At 26.4% G+C, this 21,559-nt stretch overlaps 6 protein-coding genes across 7 annotated transcripts; 3 read left to right on the forward strand and 3 right to left on the reverse strand.

Annotated features, from left to right (window-relative positions):
* Positions 1-5,108: 5,108 nt before the first annotated feature.
* LOC112687926 (proteasome subunit beta type-7) lies at positions 5,109-7,191 on the reverse strand. Its single transcript, XM_025560918.1, has 6 exons — positions 7,130-7,191; positions 6,023-6,202; positions 5,799-5,949; positions 5,570-5,737; positions 5,341-5,492; positions 5,109-5,279 (listed from the first exon to the last, which is right to left on the reverse strand). The coding sequence occupies exons 1-6, from the start codon at positions 7,189-7,191 to the stop codon at positions 5,180-5,182; spliced, it is 813 nt and encodes a 270-aa protein (XP_025416703.1). The 3' UTR covers positions 5,109-5,179.
* Positions 7,192-7,358: 167 nt separating this feature from the next.
* On the forward strand, positions 7,359-9,380 carry LOC112687925 (39S ribosomal protein L2, mitochondrial). 2 transcript variants are annotated; one of them, XM_025560916.1, is made up of 5 exons: positions 7,359-7,486; positions 7,662-7,888; positions 7,949-8,203; positions 8,288-8,500; positions 9,088-9,380. In XM_025560916.1, exons 2-5 carry the CDS (start codon positions 7,669-7,671, stop codon positions 9,297-9,299), a joined length of 900 nt encoding a protein of 299 aa, XP_025416701.1. In that variant the 5' UTR covers positions 7,359-7,486; positions 7,662-7,668; the 3' UTR covers positions 9,300-9,380. The 2 variants fall into 2 exon arrangements, with proteins under 2 accessions (XP_025416701.1, XP_025416700.1); XM_025560915.1 differs by having other exon boundaries at positions 7,360-7,524.
* On the reverse strand, positions 9,362-10,192 carry LOC112687927 (40S ribosomal protein S12, mitochondrial). The gene is made up of 2 exons (XM_025560919.1): positions 9,855-10,192; positions 9,362-9,795 (listed from the first exon to the last, which is right to left on the reverse strand). The coding sequence occupies exons 1-2, from the start codon at positions 9,901-9,903 to the stop codon at positions 9,431-9,433; spliced, it is 414 nt and encodes a 137-aa protein (XP_025416704.1). The 5' UTR covers positions 9,904-10,192; the 3' UTR covers positions 9,362-9,430.
* Positions 10,193-14,738: 4,546 nt separating this feature from the next.
* LOC112688026 (ADP-ribosylation factor-like protein 3) lies at positions 14,739-16,966 on the forward strand. Its single transcript, XM_025561037.1, has 4 exons — positions 14,739-14,983; positions 15,075-15,267; positions 15,777-15,958; positions 16,716-16,966. The coding sequence occupies exons 1-4, from the start codon at positions 14,849-14,851 to the stop codon at positions 16,893-16,895; spliced, it is 690 nt and encodes a 229-aa protein (XP_025416822.1). The 5' UTR covers positions 14,739-14,848; the 3' UTR covers positions 16,896-16,966.
* Positions 16,967-17,459: 493 nt separating this feature from the next.
* Positions 17,460-20,413, reverse strand: LOC112688029 (nucleolar protein 16). Its single transcript, XM_025561039.1, has 4 exons — positions 20,259-20,413; positions 19,204-19,360; positions 18,018-18,164; positions 17,460-17,644 (listed from the first exon to the last, which is right to left on the reverse strand). Exons 1-4 carry the CDS (start codon positions 20,321-20,323, stop codon positions 17,519-17,521), a joined length of 495 nt encoding a protein of 164 aa, XP_025416824.1. The 5' UTR covers positions 20,324-20,413; the 3' UTR covers positions 17,460-17,518.
* Positions 20,414-20,561: 148 nt separating this feature from the next.
* LOC112688027 (DNA-directed RNA polymerase III subunit RPC8) lies at positions 20,562-21,444 on the forward strand. The gene is made up of 2 exons (XM_025561038.1): positions 20,562-20,940; positions 21,010-21,444. Exons 1-2 carry the CDS (start codon positions 20,708-20,710, stop codon positions 21,386-21,388), a joined length of 612 nt encoding a protein of 203 aa, XP_025416823.1. The 5' UTR covers positions 20,562-20,707; the 3' UTR covers positions 21,389-21,444.
* The last annotated feature ends 115 nt before the right edge of the window (positions 21,445-21,559 follow it).

Below are 21,559 nucleotides of genomic sequence, written 5' to 3' on the forward strand. Positions count from 1 at the left end.
CGAAATGAGATAATTTGAACGGCGACATGACACTTGCACGAACGATTTCGTTTTCTAATTCGAATTATTATATAAATCGCGCAAAACAAATTTATCCTTAACGTCCAACGCACTTGTGTGAGAACAGTGAAAACGAAATATGTTTAAATAACTATGCGTCGTACAAGGAGGTTGTGATATGTGTATAAGATTTAACCGAAAGTTTATGTTTTGTAAGGACCGTGGTATTAATTTAAGTTTCTGGTTGTGCTGGACCAGCGATCTTGGAAATTTCCATTTTACTACACGGTGTTATAGGGATTTCCGATTTCCTTACCTCCACACGCTTTTTGGGATTTCTACTATACCGGCCACTATGTGATTCCCATCTTACCGCCCTCTGGACGGATAAATGTGACAATCCAACGCTTCGACCGTGGTCGAAAACCAAACTTTCGGTACAGGTGTGACAAAAATATTATACCTAGAGAGTCATGATTTAATTTAGATTACCGTTTACCTTTGTGTTTATCATTTCGATTTCTTTTTTAAGTAGCACTCACGAGTGTAACAAGAACTTTGAATGACTGATGAAATTATCTTTTGGGATGAAAGTAATTCAACAGTGGACGATCCTATAAGTAAGGGAGTAGGTTTTAGAATTTTTTAAGAATTTCGTGGAAGATTGAATACTCTGCAAACGTTTTCAATGCATATAATAATACACAAAAACAGTAAGGATATTATATATATATTGAAATAATAATCTTGAAAGATTCTTCCGATTTCGTCAAACATTTACGTTCTCTCTTAAAATAAAAATTATATACCGTCACCATAATAACACACCTTCACGAAAACAAATAAATTAATCTTGTGTCATCGTTATTGATATACCTAAGTTATTTTGAATATTATAATTTTTATTAAAAATAAGACTTTTAAGTTTATTATTAGTGTTTTTTCGTATGCAAAAACCACATTCCAATGGTCGTCAACATTTAACACAAAGGATTTTAATTGATTTTTATTTGAAACGTAATATAATTAGTGTTTGAAAATTTCATGAAATATAAGATTGTTTAATATTTTAGTATTTTAAAAAAAATTGTTTTTCTTTTATATATGTTTAATTTTTATGTATATTTCACATTTTTTAGGTAGAACAAATTAATAAGACCCATTAGTCATTAAATTAATTTTATTTTGTTTTATTTTTAATTTTTAAAGTTTATTATTAGTTAAATTTTGTTTGTCAAGTAAGTTACATGTTAAGATTTAAATACAGTAGGATTTAACCCTATGAAATTTCAGAATGTTAAGTTTCAAAAACAATAAGGGTTGATAAATAATTAATATAAATAATGAGTACTTTCTATATATACCTAGGTACCATATAGGTAGTAGGTACCTACTCTATTTTTCCATAAATAATTATTACATTAAATATCTGGATATCTAGTCACCATATATATATATGACCATGATTACTATGTGTAAAGTGACGTTAAAAAGGTTTTAAATTCACGGATAAATGATAATTTTATACCTATATTTTACTACCTAGTAGGTAATTAAAAAACTACAACTAGCAATAAGAAAGTGAGTATCTATGGATTTAAAACAGTTTTTAAGTTACCTTGTGATAAAATCATAAAATAAAACTAAAATGTATACCACATACTTGTATCAGTTGAATGAGTTGCATCAGATTTAAAGACATCTTTAATGTTTTAAGGGCATTCATAACAATCTAAAATGTGGTTTAGTTGACGAGTTGCATTTTTTACTGTTGTCCAATTGCAGTAATTACACGATTTTTTAATTATGGTTTTATTACGCATTTTTTCACTATACTCTCTAAATACTTTATGTATTTTTACACTATGTTTACCCACGTTCAATGTTGTCCAAACGTAATTTATACACGTATAAACGTTTGAACAGAAATGAGTACAGAATAAAAATCATAATATTATATTAAATTTGTAAGTGTTAACGAATATTTACATAATATAATAGTAATAATCGTATGAAAATAACTCTTCTACAATTTTCTTGATATAAACTATATTATAACTTGGCTATATAATTAAAACGCCATGGTATTTCAATGAAGCATTTTACAAACTTGTCCTACGGGCCACGCTCTATTTGAATTCCTTAAGAAAACATGTAAAATGAAAATTTTGGAGACCCTACGTGGCGACAAAAACAAGTACTACATAACGGGCTTCAAAACCCTATGTGGCGTTATTTACAAGTCACATCGAAGGGTCAATAACCTCTAAGTGGCACTATATTCAAAACTGAATTTTTTATCTTGGCGCTTAACCTATTAATGCTATAATTTAATTGGGTAAATTGAAATGTTTCATGTTCTTTGTTTATCATTATGACATCATTATTCATTACTCATCCTTACATGTTTTATTCCGAAAAAATATTTTATTGATAGTCTATCGTCCATAAATATTTAAATATATAGGTAACCATGATTTTTTAAATATTATGAAGTCGACAAATTTAATCAATTGCCCCACCCTTTCAAAAGTTGAAATAACGCCCCTGTTTTACTAAAACACAATCGATAAATTTTGAAAACGTAGAATAACGAACACATCTATGCGTTATGATAGCAAATTTAAATATAATAAGGAAATATGTTTGGTATTTTTAATTTTTGATCATATCATCATCATCAATTAATCATTGATACTGTTTAAAGGATAATTATTATCAGTGGCTTATATTGTATCCAATTTCTGGTGCTACAGAGGCATATTTTCAACCATAGGCATGCACAGACTTCTTTTTCAGTGTATGCAAAGGCTGTCACTGCCTACCCTCTCCCCCTAAAACTGAAAGTTAATTTAAGCGTTCAAATGCTGGTCTTAATAACTATTTAATTTAAAATTTTAATTTTTTTCTCCAAAAAAAGTGACTGAATAGCCATTTATTAATCGTTATAACTGTCTTCATAATTAAAATTTAAAATAAATTACGAAAAAAAAAAATTAAATACATAACACTTGAAATGGTTTGAGTAATACGTTTAAATAAGGTAAATAAACAAAAATTTAATTATAAACTTAAATGAAAACAAAATAAATTTGATAAATAATCAAAATTAATCATAAAACGATTCTGCGTACAGTTGAGTTCTTAATATCACCAATAATGTTTTCGGGATTTTAATTTATAGCCATTTCTTGTTTTATAGTTTATAGCTATTTAATCTCGCTTGAATTATTGTACTTCTTAATTTCATTACCACATTAAATCGTTATTATAGCATATGATTTGTGTTTCAAAAATAAATTTAACTGTCTGGGACTGAATATAAAAATATAATAAAAATCATAATGTAACAAAGTCACATAATATACATAAGACCAAATATGTCATAACTTTTATTTATTTTTTATAATTGTAGAAAGAAGGCTCTATGTTTAGGGTATGCAGTTACATAGTCTGAATACCCCCTGCGCACGCCTATGTTTTCAACTATAATTTTCAACACATCAATTTTCCAATTTCCTAAATAAAATTCTTCTCTATTAACTATATATTGCTTTAAATAACAAATAAATTTTGAATTGTTTTAGCATTAAAACCTTTATTATTATAATATTAATAAAAAAAATAAACAAATTTTGTTTTCAGTATGCTGAAAACATAGTTTTTGCTGAAAACAAGTATATTAAAAATAATATTATAGGTACACAAATTTCAATGATTCTCTGGTGGTGTAAAAACATTTTTTTGCACCACACAGTTTACACCACTGATTACTATACTCATACTCCAGCGTATGGCAAATTATATTTTAAGTAAACGCATCAATCAAAAAATAGAGAAGTTGTTAAACGCTGTATACACTCCACTACACTACTGCTCAAAATAATTATTGGAGATTCGAACAAGTTTTTGACTATAATTAATATTGCTCATTTTATGTTTTCTATTAATTCATGGAATAATCTTCAAGTACAAAAACATATTTTATACGACATCAAATAAAGGCAATCAAGTGACATGCAATAATTTATTTCTACTTTTTGTGATAGGAATATAAATTTAAGAATTAATATTTGGAATATTATTTTAATTTTTTTAATGTTATTGTTTTATTTGAAATGTATTCAAATAAAATAGTATAAAAAATGTTGAAATCAACATTTTACCATTATAATATGTTTAATATGATAGGGAAATTGTTCTTCTAAACAACTTTTTTTTTTTTAAATAAAATATCGTTTATTGAATATTTACAATCTATACTATTATATGTACAATGAGTAAATTTGATAAAGGAATGATAGTGATGGGACGGTGAAAAGGGAAGCTTACAGTAGAGCTACCTTTACATGAATCTTAAATTAATTTTGGGTGTTGAGAAGATCTCTGGACCATTTCGGATTAAGACGTCGGGTAGGGTTACCTGAAGGTGTATTAGAGTGAAGTTGAGATATAAGTTGATTTGGGTGCTTCTAAACAACTAAAAAATTTTGAAAAATCACTTGATGACAAATTTGATACTATTATCATATAGTTTAAACTATGGGTAATTGTTCAGCTATAAAACCAATGCTCTTATACATATGTTTTAAAATTCTACCAATATTTTTTAAAACAATAAGTTTTATTAAACATGAAAAACATAAATTTGTAATTTACTTTTTTTTTGGCATTATAAATAAATATAAAAAATTATTTTTACTACTTAATCAATTAATTTACTAAAATCATTTAGTCAAGTTAAAAATGGTTGATTTAAATTATTGGCTGAAAAAAATTAAATACTTTTTATTTACTTTGAGATAACATCAGAATATTGTCTAATCATAGATTGATACATATAACTGAAAACTGTCTATTAATTAAATTATAAATGAAATTACTTTATATAATTTAACTATATTTTACAAGTAAAGATAAGAAAATTTAAATTTAATTAATTTCTTCACTTTACAAAATATTGAAAATTGAAAGTTGACTTTTTATAAGTGTATAATATAAATAACAACTATTTTTACAAAGTATTAATTTAATTTTTAGTTATATATAGGTATTTCACACAAATAAAAATGTTTCACCACCATTAACCAGCAATAATTACAAAATACTTAACTGGAGAAATGAAATATGTATTTAACATTTTAAATTATGCATATAAAATCATATTAAAAATTGAAAATTAAGCATCCACTTCCATGACAGTTTCTTCGGTAATTTGAAATTTAATTTCACTTTTGGCTAACACTTTAGTCAAACCAGCCGGGTAGATATATTTAGAACTAAGAAAAAAAAAATATTATAAATAGTAAAATAAATTAAATTTAAACTGTTAAAACATACGTAGCTGGTTTTTTATTGGGTGTCAAGTAGTTCCTAAGCATACGAGTCCCATCTCTTTTAATGATACATAAGTCTACATTACTTCCAGAACCAAGATCATTGAACACACCTGCCAAAATAGCATCACATGCAAGTTTCATGCCTTCTTCTTCCTAGAAATTAAAATAACAAAAGGTAAAAACTAAAGTTATAAGGATTTGGTTTTAATTTGAAAATTTAAAAATATAACCGTTAAATTTTCATTCCAACGACTTTCTAGTTCAGAAATAGCAGCCATACTTCCTGATCCCATAGATATGTAAGGTAATTTATCAATTGAACCATGAGGATAAATAGAATATAAATGTGAACCATTGTCATCAATACCTCCCAAAATTAAAGCAGCAGAAACATAACCCTAAATCAAAAAAATTAATAAATAAAACCATTAAATATTAAAATGGAACAAACTAAATTACCATGTATTTAAACAGATATTGACGAAGAGATCTAGCAGCAAAAACAACTGGAACCATTTCATCGGGAAACTTGAATGCTTGCAATGAAACATTGGCAGATACCATACGAGTAACTTGCATAGTGTCTGCTGCTGTACCAGCACCACAACAACTAAAATAAAGAAATAATAAAAATATATTTTAGTTATTCTTAATTGTATTATTGTTTTTTTTAGTCTACATACTGCATATATTTTCCAATATAATGTATTTTTTCACAGTTTTTTTCCATAACTATTGTGTCAGATGTAGCACGTGTGTCAGCAGCCAAAATAACACAATCACGAGTGGTCACTCCTACAATTGTAGTACCAGTTTTACGGAAACTTGGCATCTTGAGTCCCATCTTTTCAAGTTTTGAATTTCTAAAATAACAATATAAAATCAGTGATAAAATTTATCAGGTTCATTTTAATATACTATACTCTGATATTCGATAGTAGAGGATTGACAAATCCATATAAAATAAATAAATTTATTGTTTATATAAATGGAAAATTATAGGAAAAAAAAAGTACCTAATTTGTTCTTTATATGTTTTTAACTATTTTATATAAAAAAATACAAAAAAAATTGTAGTAAACATATAATAAAATACACGTTTCTAAGAATTAAAGGATCTCTACTCACTATCTCATTAACTACTAATTGATTTTAGCAAATTTAAGCTATGTACCTACATAATTTACATATAATATAATAATGGACTGCATATTTTATTATTTAACTTTTTTAAAATTTATCTTAACAGTAAACACAAATAAAAAATGAACATTGTTTAAGATATAATCACATATTTATTTAAAATACTAAATCTTATTATTACCCTTAGAATCTATCTTCCTTAACTATACATTATGTCAACCGCTTTCACAGACCAATAAACTCTTTGGATCTCACACAAACTAAATTTTAATCTTATTTCAATATTTATCTTATTCTTATATCTATTCAATAATTTTATTTACCTATTAAATAAATTAAAATACACCTCAAGTTAAATCACTCTTATAACATGCCTTAACCATCTCAATCTATTTAGATTCATTTTTTCTACAATAAAACCATTCTTAAACTATCAATAGTATATTTATTATAACATTTCCTAAACACCTCACACATTTTATATCATTCCCATTTCTACTACAATTATATTTTGTTCCAACCTTTTGTCTACTTATCAACAATAACACAAAGAAAAATATAAAACATTATATTCGAAAATTAAATAGTATATAAGTATAAATTAGAATGTATTGCAAAATCATATTTAAATACTTAAAACATCAAACCTTTCAAGATTTCGGAATGAGAAAGCACCATCGTCATCAATTGAACTGTAGTTAAGAGCCATTTTTAATATTTATTAAATGAAAAATTAAAGTAAATTATATAACAAAAGGATTAAAGCTGGGAAAAATTGTTTTTTAAGCTATAATCTACTTCTACCATAAATACAAATCAAATACAAAACGAAATTCATCAAAACATTAGTAATTTAAAACATTTTAGGTTACAGTAAAATCGCTTTATCATTAACAAGGATCTCACAAAAGTGATTAGAAACTCCTTGACTTTTGTGGTTATTATCACTCAACTTAATGAACTGATAAACGATAAATAAAACATCGTCTTATAAAATGTGAATTGTAAGTATTAAGAATTGACTGCCGTCTCCTTTACATAGGTGGGTCAGTTCAAAGTGCCATATGGCTCATACTATTTATTTTTAAGTTTTAGAATAAATAAAGCATTACACATTTTACTCATATTAATTTCAATTATCATTGTCTAATATAAGTGTTATTTGACTTTTTTATTAAGCACTAATATGTCGTTTGTATCATCATCATTACGATTATTTGATCCTGTAAAATTGAAGAGCATACATTCAATTTTTTTTAACACGGTAAGACACAAATGGAATTTTACACACTTAGAATTGCCAGATCGCATGTCTAGAAGCTTCAGGCGAGAAATTGAATGGCCTGAAAAATATACTATTAAACCATTGAATAACAGACATTTAGCTGGGAGAGATCCTGTCTCTGGTACTTATAAAAATCACCAACAATCCTTAATTTTTAGATTTTCATTATATTTGGTCTCAGGTCGTGTTGTTGTCAAAGGCTTGGGTGGTGGTATTAAACAAAAATACCATTGGGTAAATTTAAAGCGATTTGGACCAACTGGTGAACATGATCCTCCAAGAATTGATCGTGTTCTTGAAATATTGGATTGTGGTTGTCGAACATCCAAAGTAGCATTAGTCGGTTGTGGAACAGAATTAAAGTATATAATTGCAACTGTAAACATGAAACCAGGAGACTTATTAGTCACGTCTGGGTATATACCTCGTATTCCAGGTATTTTTTAATTATTCAGTTTTCCTTTTCTTTTAATTAAATGTTTTCTTTATAAAATAACTATATATTTGAATTTACCTTCAGTTAACCCAAATGAAGGAGATGCCTATCCACTTGGTGCATTATCTAAAGGCACAAAAGTACACTGCATTGAAAAAATACCAGGTAAAGGTGCTCATTATATAATGACAGCTGGATCTACAGCCACTATACTAAGACAAGTAGATGATAGAGTTATAATTCAACTGCCAACAAAATTGCAAGTATCACTTTCCAAATATTGTATGGCATCAATTGGTGAGTTATATTTAATTAAATTTAAGTAGCTTATTTAATACATTTAAACACTAATTATTATATTTAATTGAATATATATAAGGTTTAATTTACCAATACATCCCAAATTATTATTACTAATGATTATAGAATATTATTACCAATGTTATTATATAATAATAGTTATATTTACAAATGATACTTTTTTTAATAATTTCAATATTTTAACACTTATAAATGTTTATAAAAAAATATATAGATATGAATTTAGTATAAACTCTGGTATAAATACTATTATATGAAATTAATTTGATTTCTGATTTTAAATAAATATATCAATAACAATTTTTATTATTTAAGCTGTAATTCTATATTGTATTAAATATGATATAATGGTTGTTGTATAAATCTGACCATCGTACATTAGATTATGATATATTTTTTAACTTTTTATTTTTATTTTTTACTACATTTTTATTATTTTTATTAGTTATTGAGTAATACAATAATATGTTCTTCAAAACTGCATGTCTTCAATTAAACTAAGAAAATGTTTCTTATTATAATGATATTCCTATGACTGAATATTAGTTGTAATTTATTTGCAGGACAAATATCCAATGCAAATCACTTTAAGGAACATATCGGCAGTCCAAACCGTAATCGTGAATTAGGTAATCGTCCTCGATCTGGATTATGGCAAAGAAAAACAGGTCGTTTTGGTCGTAAAATTAAACCACCTCCACCACTAAAAATCATCACTGAAAAAGCTCCGAAGAAATTTGAAAAAATTAATTTAGAATTAGGATGTTTGTTTTAAAACATTATTGATCAATACATGAATACATTTCAAAGTGACATATTAGAAATTCATAAAACAAATAAAATTTATATTATTTTATTAATGACTAATAATTTACAAAATAAACCAAAAATGGTGATAATTTAAAGTTATGAATTGGTCTGTGTTTTTTTAACAACATGAGGTAAATCAAATTTGCCTCTTACACATGTTATTTTTACACCCGGCAAGTCTTTGCACCGTCCATTACGAACTAATACAACATTATGTTCTTGGAGATTATGACCTTCACCTGGTATGTATGCTATCATTTCTTTACCATTACTTAGCCGAACCAAAACACACTTCCTGTTAGCTGAATTTGGTTTTTTTGGTTTTCTAATCAAAGTCTTCAGGATAACACCTTTTAAAAATGGATTATCGCCCAATGGGTTCCGTTTGAATATTGGTTTTTTATGAGGACCAGTCTTGTGCATTTGATTGAGTGATGCCATACTCCTAGCTGATTCAACCACTAGGAACAAAACATAAATTAAAACTTAACTCTAAACACGGTTATATTATAACACTTACATGTCTTACTCAGTACCAAATTTTTCATTCCTTGCAATAATAAGTTCATATTAAAATATGGTTACTTTGTGAAAAATAAATTTTAAACGATAAGTTTTTTTATCTCATGCCCGACTTAAGAATAAAGACCACAGATTATAAGCAACTGCATTTTCTCTAAAATCTTATCGTTATCACTTTATCAGTATTTTATTTTTTTTTACACAGACCATCGACTTAGGCAATGTATATAGCGCTAAATGATTTAAAATTTAACAATAAAAAGACAATATAATCATAGCACAGTGTACATCTGTTAATTTCAATTTAATCTAACTTACAAGTCATAATAATCTTAAAACAACCAACATCTTGATTTGTTGTTATTAAAATTGGTAAGTTATTGTGTTTATAAATTTCGTGTTATGTATGTGTTGATAAAAAATACAGTGCAACCATACGATTCAGCGATTATTTGGGGATGTAATACAACAATAAAAGTTTATAGGCGCATCCCATCACATAACAAATGCCATGGACATAAAATATCTTTATATGTCTCTAATGCGTCCACATTAAAGCAAATATGTGTGTATCAGTGCCGTAAAAACCGAGTGTGCATTACACACGGGCCTCGGGCCTCATACCACAGAACATATGAAATTATATGTTTCATATATTCTGTGCTCATACCAGTTGCGTAATTAAGAATTTGGTTTGGGGGGGGGGGATTATAGGTTTTAGCAAAATCTGTACACCTCATACAGTAACCCCCCCCCCCACTAGAACAAAATTTTTAATAATAATAAAAATATTAATAATAGTAATAATAATAATGATAATAATCATACTATCACAATATAATAAATAAAAAGTTTTGGAGGGGATCCATCCCCCTAATCCCCCCTAATTACGCCTCTGGCTCATACTATGTTATGGGGCCTCCAAAGTTCAAAAATGTATAATGATAAGGGGCCTCTAGATTTTGACTTGCACACAGGCCTCGAGTTAGTTACGGCACTGGTGTGTAGGTACGTTGTATTTTAATTATTTATTATTAATTAATTATGCTATAATAGTATAGAAGTAAGTCCGCTCCAAATTGCTTCGAATGTTAAGAATATAAATTTGAATGTCTGTTAATTTAAATGAAAATTTATTTATTTATTGGAAAAATAAAAAACATTAAATTGGGCAAAGTTGGATATAAATTCCCACACCTCGATGTAGAGAATCTTTTTTCCACCGTGACCTACACCCCTTTACCTACACTATTTTTAATTTCAAGTGCCTAAAAAAAGTTCGTTATTCGTGTCTTTTTAGAAACATACTATGTACCTATGTATCATTTTGTTCTATCTATAATTTTAAATATGAAGGTATATCATAGTTAAATATAAATTTAAATTATTGTCTGAAAGGTGTTCAATCATGCAGCTTAGATCACATAATATACCTACATGATTTATGAAAAAAAATATCAATACGCGATTTTACACAATTTTCACTCAAACCAATGATTATTTAGTATATGAATACACATGATTAGAAAATGTTTTATTAAATTCATATGAGAATCGTTAAATGTAAACTTTAATTATACAAGATCGTTCATTTTATAAATGAATCGTAACTCCGTTGAATTAGAACTGCGTCACATCCATGCAGGTTTTAATTGATACTCTTGATCCAGATAAGATATTATGTAAATATTATGCACATTCCATAATCCAAAAGCCGTATAATATATCCGAATTTTATGACATTAATTTTGTAATAATTTACTATCCTTTTTTCTTTTTCGTCTATTTAATAATTAGTAATGGGAATAAGCGAATGAATCAAATTAGTCGAATAAAGTATTCATATGATAAATATTAGTAGTAAAAACTCACAGATATAGGTATATATAACAACACAAATATACATTTCCTGAACTTAATACGTTACAGTTAAAATATTTGTGTTCCTGTGACTTCTGTTCCATCAGAACGCGTGTTTTCAAAAACAGGATAGATAATGAACGACCGTCGGAACAGATTTTACCCTAATCATTTAGATTAACTATATTCTATTGGGCGATGCCCGTTTCCACCAAAAGTAAACCTTTCCCTTTTCCACCAATACCCGTTTTCACCGAAAGTGTATCATTCCCATTTCCACTCAATGAGATATTGACCACGTTTTTACCAAAACAATTGTATACTACACTTAAATTAAAAGCTATAGCACAGAAATAACTTTAACATATACTATTAATTCAATAAATGTAAAGGCATTATGTAATATATACAATATAGGTTGGAAAATGTTAAATTGTATTTAAAAAAATGGTCAGATATAAAAATATGAAAAAATAATATATTATGATTTACAATACCTTAGTTATGTAAATTTTAACTATATATATAATTATATTTGATATTTGATTATTAGTTGATATTTGTTAACTGATCCAATAAAAAATTTAAAGTTGTTTAGTACTAGTGTTTTATTTCCACGTTTACTTTCGATAACTCAAGCCATCATAGAATTATAAATTTTAAAATTTACTTTTTTTATTAATAATATAACACATTTTACAATTAACAAAATTATGCATATCCTTTATATACTTTATATAACTTAAATAATTTTTGTCATGTAACTTAGACTTAAATTTTATACATACTCTATTAGTTAAAAGTAAATTATAATATGACGTAATATACTTTTTAATTATTTTTGACCATTGTAATTATAAATCTAAAACTTAACAATATATTTAATTAAAAAATTAAGAATTTACAAATTTAACTTCAATTTTTTATTTGATAATTTACTCATCTCATAAATTATATCATTCGGATAAACTTCTATATCTCTATGAATATTTAATAAAGCTAGACTATTAAGCCTATTTTGTCCTATTGTATTTCTTAAGTAGGTCTTAATACGTCGCAGTGTTGAAAACGACAATTCTCCAGTAACTGTGGTTACTGGTAAAATAATAAATATTTGCAGTAATTTTGAAATGATTAGGTTTATTTGAGGATCACATTGAAAGTACAGGTCTGTAACAGTTTTTTTTGTTTGAATAATTTCTGAATGATGCTTAAAACTATTTTGTCACAATTTCAATTCAGCATTTCTTGAATATTCACTTATATCACCTAAATTATTTTCATATATTATATCTTTATACATTTCTAAAAGTAATTTAAAACTTTCTTCGATATCATTGCTAATTTTAAAGTCAGAATTAGGAAATAAACAAGTAAAGCTGCTTGTTATATTCTCATGCTATAAGATCGATCATGCAGTTGATCTATAAAATTATTCAAGAAAGGGATAAATATTGTAACATGATAATAACTTTCTGGATTGTTTGGTGCTACATTACTTCTATGAGCTTGGCGACCTAATGTTCTGGGAATGCAAACATCAATTCCAATTTTATTACAATATGTTTCAACAGACTTAAATATTTTACTAAACTCTTCAATAGCATTCACACGAATATCTTTTAATGTGTTTTGAGTAACATTGGCAAAAGAAAAAGCTTGTTTTAAATCTATACTTTCAGTTTGTAAAAGTATACTCAGTGGCACAGATATTGAAAATAATTTAACTAAAATCATGAGTGATCTCATTGGAACTTAGATTGGTTTATTGAAGCTGAGAGTTGATTAGCTGTTGATGATGCATCAACGTCTGTCCAAGAAGAAATTTCTTCTAGAGAAGATATAGGTAATTACAAGCTGTAATTTATGAAATAGCATTACAGCATCATAGCGCTCTACTCATCTGATGGGGCAAAATGATTTTAGCTTTTGTGATTTTTCACCTGGAAATATCTTTGTTATTGTAGACTGGAGAATATTTAATCTTTTAGGATATCCAAAGAACTTACAAATTGTCTGTCTAGTATCCATACAATTTCTTATTTCAGAAATTTGACAAATAAAAGACACAGCTAAATTTAAGTAATGAGAACTGCGGTGAATAAATAACGCCATTGGATATTTTTTTCTCATATGAGATTGGGTATCATTAAACATTCCAGACATGGTCGCTGCTCCATCATATCCTTGTCCAACTATATGTTTTGTTTCTACTCCTAAAGATTGAAGGTTTTGTAATATTGTATCAGCTAATGCTTTCCCACTCATATTTTTTACTTCAACAAACTGTAAAAATTTTCCCTCAATTTTTTTTCACCAGAATCAACTTATCTGATAGCTACATAAAGTTAATTGTTCCTTCTTAGATATATCACTTGTTTCATCAGCTAAAATTGTGAATGATTTTGCAGCGTTGATGTTTTTTACAAGGTGTTGTAGATTAAGAATGTTAAAAGTCGTTAATATTTCATATTGTATGCGCCAGCTTGTGTACATACCATTTTTAGCAAATGTCACCAAATGATTTTCAAGATCTTTGTTACCAGCGTTGACTCTAAATCTCAATAACTGTCTAAATTCAATCTAGTTATTCATATTTCAAACTTGTAAAATTTGTAAATTTTAACCTAGACCTCGGAGAAAATTTCGGGGAGAGGGGGGGTTACAACCGCTTAACCCCCCTCCTGCGTGCGCCACTGCTTATAATATTTATTTTATATTTTTTATTCTCTACTACTAAAATATTCGAAAGATTATAAAAAAGTAGTCGATACTACTTCAACTGAGTTACCTAATTATATTATATTATTCGTATACTGTATACACTATACCAATGACTATAAAGTTGTCACTATATTTATAGTCAGTAGTATACAGGTAGTGAGACAAAAAAAACCATTCGATGGAAAAATTAATTATAATTATTATTATTATTATTATTATTATTCCCATCACTAATAATAATATTATTATCGTGACATGGTCCTCTTCCATGTAAAATGTGCTTATCATGTTTGTCAACCCTGAGTTGATAACGAGTAAAAAATATGTGTGAATTTATGTGGTGTTAAAGCAATGACGTTTTGTTCTGATCCAACAACAATCGTTAGCTAGTGTAATTTTAACGTTACGATGGGCTTCAAACTGAAAGCTCTAGTCGTAGTGTCATCTGGGCTAGTTGTAGGTGTGTGTACATATGCCGCATACCGAACATGGAAAAAGAGACAGAATAGTGCAGATGATGAAGGTTTTGAAGATGTATCTAAAGTAAGTCTTGGTTATTTCACAATTATTTACGAATATATTTAACAGAACTGCAGATATAGTACTCATTTGATTTTCATGTTTATATTTTCAGTTGGAAGAATCATTGGAAAAGAAAGTCTTAGTGCTGGGTTTGGACCGATCAGGTAAATCAACACTGGTTTCACAAATTGTAAAAGACGTTGGACAGAAAAGTATAATTTCAAGCTCTCTCTACAAACCGACTGAAGGGTTTAATGTCACATCTTTGTCAGATGGAGCTTCTCCTACTGTTAACATATGGGAAAGTAAGAAGATATTTTATTTATTGAGAAACATATAAGTTAAATCATTTTAAATAAGTATAAATATTAAGTCAATAATTCAATTTGAAGTTTATTATATTATTGAAAGTCTTGTTAAAAAATGATCAATTATTTAAAATTATTATTATTATTACTTGGGATAATAATGTAAAAAAAAAATTTCATTTCCAAATATGAATAAATAAATAAAAGCTTAGTCTGGAATATTATTATATTTGTAAAGTATGGCCAGTTTCAAATTAAAAATTCATTATCAAGTATATACAATGTTAATAAAAGCTCTTCTATTCAAATAAATTTTCTCAATGTAAGATAACTAATTCTTTCAATGTATTCCTTCCTTTATGATTTCATATTCAGTCACAATTTTATTAACTTTGTTTATACCTGATGATGAATTTTTAATTCAAAATCAGTTATACTTTACAAATATACAAATATTAATTATTTATTTATTTTTAATTTAATTTAATTTTTTTTTTTTTTTTTAGTTGGTGGCAAAGAAAGTGTAAGAAGATATTGGGCTAAATTTTTCCAGGATACAGATATATTGGTGTTTGTAGTTGATGCCAGCAATAATTCAAATTTATCAGTTGTTGTGAACGAGATCAAATCATTACTCGGCGATGCCCGTTTAGCTTCTGTTCCCATATTAGTTCTTGCCAATAAACAAGTAATACTATCAGTTATAGAAAAAAAATATTGCACATCACATTTTTTTCATGGAAAACTAAAAACAAGTTTAAAAAATATTTTTGGTTTTAAAAATTATAATTTAAGTTTTCAAAAAAATAAAAATTTGTATTAAAAATGTATCTCAAGATCTATTATGATTACTATGAATATTAGAAATATTTATTTAAAATTGTTTTATCCTCATAAATCCATGTAAAAAGAACATTAACGGTAAATTAATAATTATAAATTTTTGATTTTGAGGTCTGATTGATAAATGCACTAAATAATTATTTCTCAGTCATTATTGTTTAGTATTGATCTTTACTTAATCTATTATTTTAAAACAAAACATTCATTTTCTTCAATGTACTAATTATAAAAAAATTAAATAAATATATAAGCAATTAAAAAAATCATAAAAGAGTGCTAAATAAAATGTTGTACTACAATACACTGCACTCTGAAATATGTACGTATTTACATGCGTTAGTACATCAAGTATGAGGAGTGGTCCTTATCCTAAATACTATTTATTTGTATAATATATATATATTTTAAATATCTTATTAAATGTTATTTATAATTTATAATTATTTTGATTGCTTTTAGAGCCATTATAAATAGTTTAGTACAAATAATTAGCGAACAGTTAGTAAAGAGATTTGTATTAAATATTAATATAAATGAAGATAATTTTTTTTTTTTTATCTTATTGTCAACTTATATTTATATAATATTATACTTATTCTTAGGATGTAGCTGGAGCTCTTGGCGCTGAACAGATCTCAAATGTACTCGATTTGAAAAGCATTCCATCTAGATCACATCAAGTAAAAGTCTTAGAAACTCAAACAAAACCAGGATCAAGTGAAATTCATCCAACTGTATTAGAAGTCCGAAAAGTACTCTTAAAATTAAGTTCCCATGTGTAACATGAAAGTATTTTTTTTTTTCTAATTAATATGGAGGTGTATATATACAATGTAATTTTTTTACAATTCCTCGATATTTGAATATTATTTTATAATATATTTATTTCACGTTTTTGAAATACTAAAAAGTTCAATATTGTTCTATAGTATATATTCAAAATTATCTTTTCGATGCATTTACTTGAATCATCTGTATTTTTAAATGATTACTTTTGCTTCTTATTTTAATTTAAATAAAGAATTATTTTACTAAAAATTATCAATGTACAATAAATAAATATACAATGTTACACTAAATAGTACAATATTTCAAGGTTGAATTAAATAAAGCAATAAAATAAAATAATCAAATTTAAGATTACAATTAAATTCGCTATTCAAAAATCGAAAATTCTAAATCCAATAAGGAATAAAAAGAGTTTTTTTAACTGTAACATTTTTGAATTATAAAAAAGAATTATATAGAACTTGCAGTATTTAAAATGTTTAAATCTTAATATATGTATTGAAATAGTTAAATCTAGTTAAAAATCCAACTTGTGTACACTTTTTTTAAACAAATAATTGAAAAAAATGTCATTAATTTTTATTAATTAATATTTTACATGCTATAATAATTAAAATTAACTTTCAGCAATTGGCTGTGGCATTAAATGTTCATATTGTTTTATGCTTTTAAATGTTAAAATTTTTGCACGTATCTGTTTCCATGTCATTTGATAAACATTTTTTGGATCCTTTGTCATCGCCTGCAACACATTATATTCAACATTTATAACTACAATCATATTAGAAACTGAATTTAAAATTCTAAATTTTTCAAGTGTATTAAATATTAATTCTCATCATAGAAATCCATTCAAATAGATACTGTGTTATGAATATTTATTTACATTATTTTGATAGTAAGTTTACCTTAATAATAATCATTAATGTTTTAAAATGTGTTGTTCAATAATACAATTTATTATAAAATTGTTATAAGAATATTATATATGATAATAATATTGGAAATTATACAATATATAACATGGCAAAACTACTAAAACATTAGTGGGTAAGCTATTGATGAACCTACAAACCAAAACTGCAAATTATATAATTAAAAAATAAAAAGTTAACCTTATAATTGTCACCGTATTTTTCCATGAGACCAGTTAAAAATTTTACGGTGCCTGGAGGTAATGTGATCTGTTTAATTCCAGTAGGTTTTTTAGCTTGTTCTTCCAAGAGTTTGACAACTTGAGGCTGCCTTGGTTCTCTTTTACGCTGTAAAACAGATGTCTCATAAAATCAAATAGGTGGTAATATTAAGTGTATATAATGGTAAAATATATATGAAATTAATAAAAAAAAGTAGAATAAAACTTGGAAACGAAATGTATGGATTATGAAATCAAATGTGGACTACGGCAGGGAGATGCCATGTCATCTTTACTTTTTAACATTGCATTGAAAAGTGCGATCTGAGAAATATTAAAGAGGGAAACCTAGTCACTAGATAGAGAACTACAGAGACTATCTATAGAGAAAACACGAGAGAAGTTCAAATGAATCTAAAAAATTTAATGAAGGCAAATAAAAATATGGAGCTAGTAGTAAATTCAAAGAAGACAAAATGGTAGTAACAAGCGTATCAAAGAATAGTTCCAACCTCAATATAGAAAATAATGAATTCGAACAAGTAAAATAATTTAATTACCTTGGAGTGACCCTAAACAACAAAAATATTATGCATAAGGAAATAAATGTGGGGCATTATTGATGCATCCATGCAGCTAATTGATGTAACTTCCCAATGGAAAACTTCTTTAAATCAAAAATGATATAAAAAAATTATTAAAACTATATGATAAAAAAAAATTTAAGCTACATAAATCCAATATTGACTTATGCATGTGCCACATAGTCTACGACTGGACAACAAAGAAAAACTAAGAAAAATAAAGTCATAAGAAAAATACATGGTCCAGTATTTAATACTGAAACAAACATAACAATGCGGATGAAAACAAATACACAGCTGGAAATCTTATACAGGAAAATATTGTACAATCTACTAAAAGTAAAAGAATTCAATGAGCCAGACACGCATGGCAAGCAGACGGAAGCTTAATAAAAGAACCTTGAAACAGAAAACAGCATAAATTATATTTGGAATTAAGTAGCCTAAGAAGTTGGAATAGATTGGCAAAATATAGCATATGATAGAGAAAAATGGAAAAAGATATTTTTGATGGTAAAGTTCCCCAATGGAATGTAAAACAAGTAAAAAAAAAAAATTGATACCATTAATTATTCCACTAACCTTTTTACTTTGTACATTAATATCTTCTTCCTCTACTTGTGGTTGAATGTTGGTAAAACCAGTTGAAACTGATCTATTTGGATTGTTAGATAGCCCAAAAATACTTAAATTTTTAGCAACTGATACCTTATTATTCCAATGATCTTTTATTAATGGACTAAAGTTGAATAAAAATCTAATTAGTTGTTGTATTTAAAATGATTAAATAATAAAATTACTATTAGGATTAATTAAATAATATTTATCAACCACAGAAAATTTGTAAAATAATAGTTCATTTATATTATTTAATATAACGATTAGAAATAATAAAGAAATATGTAAATGCAATAAGCCAAGGAACCAATAGGAAAGAAGTAAACAAAGACCAAGAGAGATGGAGAAAAAATTTTGCTTACAGGATGGTCTTAAAAATAGGAATAATTTAAAAATGTAAATGTAGTCTTACAATAAAAAAATACTTGAAGTTTTATAATTATAGTTTAGAGCGAAGTGTTACTACATGAATAATAAATGCAATTTAAAGATCTATTGAAAAAGTTATAATATTTCAAACATAATATAAAATATATAAATAAATAATGTATATCACATTCTACAGATATTAAATTAAAGGCAAAGGTATTTTTTTATAATCTATGATTAATCAATTAGAATTTTTAAACAAAATATCTAACACAAATACTACTAAAATTGTATCATTAATAAACATTGCATTCATTTTTAGTTAATAAATATGTACAGTAAAATATTATTTTATTTTCTATGATTTGTATACAACGTATATGGATAAAAACATTTAATTAAACAGCAAATAATAGAACATCACAAGAATATAGAATTGCCTATAAGGTTATTATTGTTATAAGGTATATTGTCTACGAGGCAATTCTATAGCAAATTGTTCATAATCAAACTGTCTATGTATATCCATTTGGGTACACATTTATTTCTTAATTTTAACTCATGTAGGCACATAAAATTGAATATAAAAAAATTGATCATTAATGGTTTTATTTAAAAGTTAAGTGAAAAGATAACTTCATGAAACTTACCATGTTACACTTGGCATTTTCTTCATCTTTTTAGATAATTTTTTTTTATTATAATTTAAAGGCATATTTCTTAAATAATTACTTCCAACACAATAAAATATTTCGGAAAAACAATGTTCTTAATTTTATCGTGTACAGAATAATTCACGTGGTTGATAAATTATCAAAATAAAGCCATAAACAAGATAACATCAAAGATTAGATAAGCATACGAGAAAAATAATAACAATAACTGCATTTTTGTTAGGTTATGAAACTAAAATTTACAATATAGATATACATACTTACGTGCGATTTAAAAGCGGCAATAATGATAATTTACTTTTTATTCCTTTAAATAAAGATTATTTTATTTAATTAAAATGATTTAATCACCGATATCATGTAAAATTTAAATGTCGTAGTATAAACTAGACACCTATCCTATCCTTGTTTAATTTTACTATGAAATGTTTATTGTCAGTGAATTTGAAGAGGTTGTAAAAGTACAGCCAACACACCTTGAAGATGATCAAGTATCGCGGATTATCATACATCTTAATTCCATGCTTGCAAATAAAGTTGTAATGAATGTTGGCTTGTGTATTTCATTATTTGATATTTTAGAAATCGGCGATTCAATCATATATCCAGGTGAAGGAGCGTATTTTTCCAAAGTACGGTTTAGATTTGTTGTATTCAGGTATGTGTGAAAACTGAAATATTCTTCCAAATAAAACTGCTACTTAATATGAAATTATTTATTCCGCAGACCATTTGTTGAGGAAATACTTATTGGAAAAGTTAAAAGTTCTAGTTCAGATGGGGCTGTTTTGTCGACTGGGTTTTTCGAAGATATTTTCATACCAGCAGCCAACATGCAAAATCCTAGTCGCTTTGATGTGAAAGACAAAGTGTGGGTATGGGAATATGATAATTGTGGTGATACAGTTGATTTACATATGGACATTGGTGAGACTGTTAGATTTCGTATGGTTTCTGAACAGTTTGTCGATACTCATCCAGGAGTAGATAGTGGACTTTTAGATACTGGTGAAATAGCAACATCAAAATCAAAATCACCTTATTCTATTGTTGGTACAGTTAGAGAACCTGGTTTAGGAGTTATTGGTTGGTGGACTGATTTATAAATTGTAAATAATGCTTATATTGTATATTTAAAATTAAAACAATTTTTTTTATTAAACTAAACATTTATTTTATAAAAATATATTAATGCGTACTGATATTAGTTATGGCATGTATAATAGTATCAGTATAAAAGAATATTGGGTGGACTACACAATAGATATTTTTATTTT

Source organism: Sipha flava, unplaced genomic scaffold (genome assembly GCF_003268045.1).
Source record: "Sipha flava isolate LNK unplaced genomic scaffold, YSA_version1 36_pilon_pilon, whole genome shotgun sequence".
Lineage (NCBI taxonomy): Eukaryota > Metazoa > Arthropoda > Insecta > Hemiptera > Aphididae > Sipha > Sipha flava.

Excerpts from the sequence above, each read along its gene's own strand:
- LOC112687926 (XM_025560918.1), bottom strand. The coding sequence starts at position 7,191 with ATGGCTCTTAACTACAGTTCAATTGATGACGATGGTGCTTTCTCATTC. Across the intron at positions 5,950-6,022 it reads TATATTGGAAAATATATGCA|TTGTTGTGGTGCTGGTACAG; the intron begins GTATGTAGACTA and ends TCTTTATTTTAG. Across the intron at positions 5,493-5,569 it reads GTTGGAATGAAAATTTAACG|GAAGAAGAAGGCATGAAACT; the intron begins GTTATATTTTTA and ends TTTAATTTCTAG.
- LOC112687925 (XM_025560916.1), top strand. The coding sequence starts at position 7,669 with ATGTCGTTTGTATCATCATCATTACGATTATTTGATCCTGTAAAATTG. Across the intron at positions 7,889-7,948 it reads TGGGAGAGATCCTGTCTCTG|GTCGTGTTGTTGTCAAAGGC; the intron begins GTACTTATAAAA and ends ATTTGGTCTCAG. Across the intron at positions 8,204-8,287 it reads GTATATACCTCGTATTCCAG|TTAACCCAAATGAAGGAGAT; the intron begins GTATTTTTTAAT and ends ATTTACCTTCAG.
- LOC112687927 (XM_025560919.1), bottom strand. The coding sequence starts at position 9,903 with ATGAACTTATTATTGCAAGGAATGAAAAATTTGGTACTGAGTAAGACA. Across the intron at positions 9,796-9,854 it reads TTTGGTACTGAGTAAGACAT|TGGTTGAATCAGCTAGGAGT; the intron begins GTAAGTGTTATA and ends TTTTGTTCCTAG.
- LOC112688026 (XM_025561037.1), top strand. The coding sequence starts at position 14,849 with ATGGGCTTCAAACTGAAAGCTCTAGTCGTAGTGTCATCTGGGCTAGTT. Across the intron at positions 14,984-15,074 it reads GTTTTGAAGATGTATCTAAA|TTGGAAGAATCATTGGAAAA; the intron begins GTAAGTCTTGGT and ends TTATATTTTCAG. Across the intron at positions 15,268-15,776 it reads TACTGTTAACATATGGGAAA|TTGGTGGCAAAGAAAGTGTA; the intron begins GTAAGAAGATAT and ends TTTTTTTTTTAG.
- LOC112688029 (XM_025561039.1), bottom strand. The coding sequence starts at position 20,323 with ATGCCTTTAAATTATAATAAAAAAAAATTATCTAAAAAGATGAAGAAA. Across the intron at positions 19,361-20,258 it reads AAAATGCCAAGTGTAACATG|TCCATTAATAAAAGATCATT; the intron begins GTAAGTTTCATG and ends ATTCAACTTTAG. Across the intron at positions 17,645-18,017 it reads AATACGGTGACAATTATAAG|GCGATGACAAAGGATCCAAA; the intron begins GTTAACTTTTTA and ends AATGTGTTGCAG.
- LOC112688027 (XM_025561038.1), top strand. The coding sequence starts at position 20,708 with ATGTTTATTGTCAGTGAATTTGAAGAGGTTGTAAAAGTACAGCCAACA. Across the intron at positions 20,941-21,009 it reads TTTAGATTTGTTGTATTCAG|ACCATTTGTTGAGGAAATAC; the intron begins GTATGTGTGAAA and ends TTTATTCCGCAG.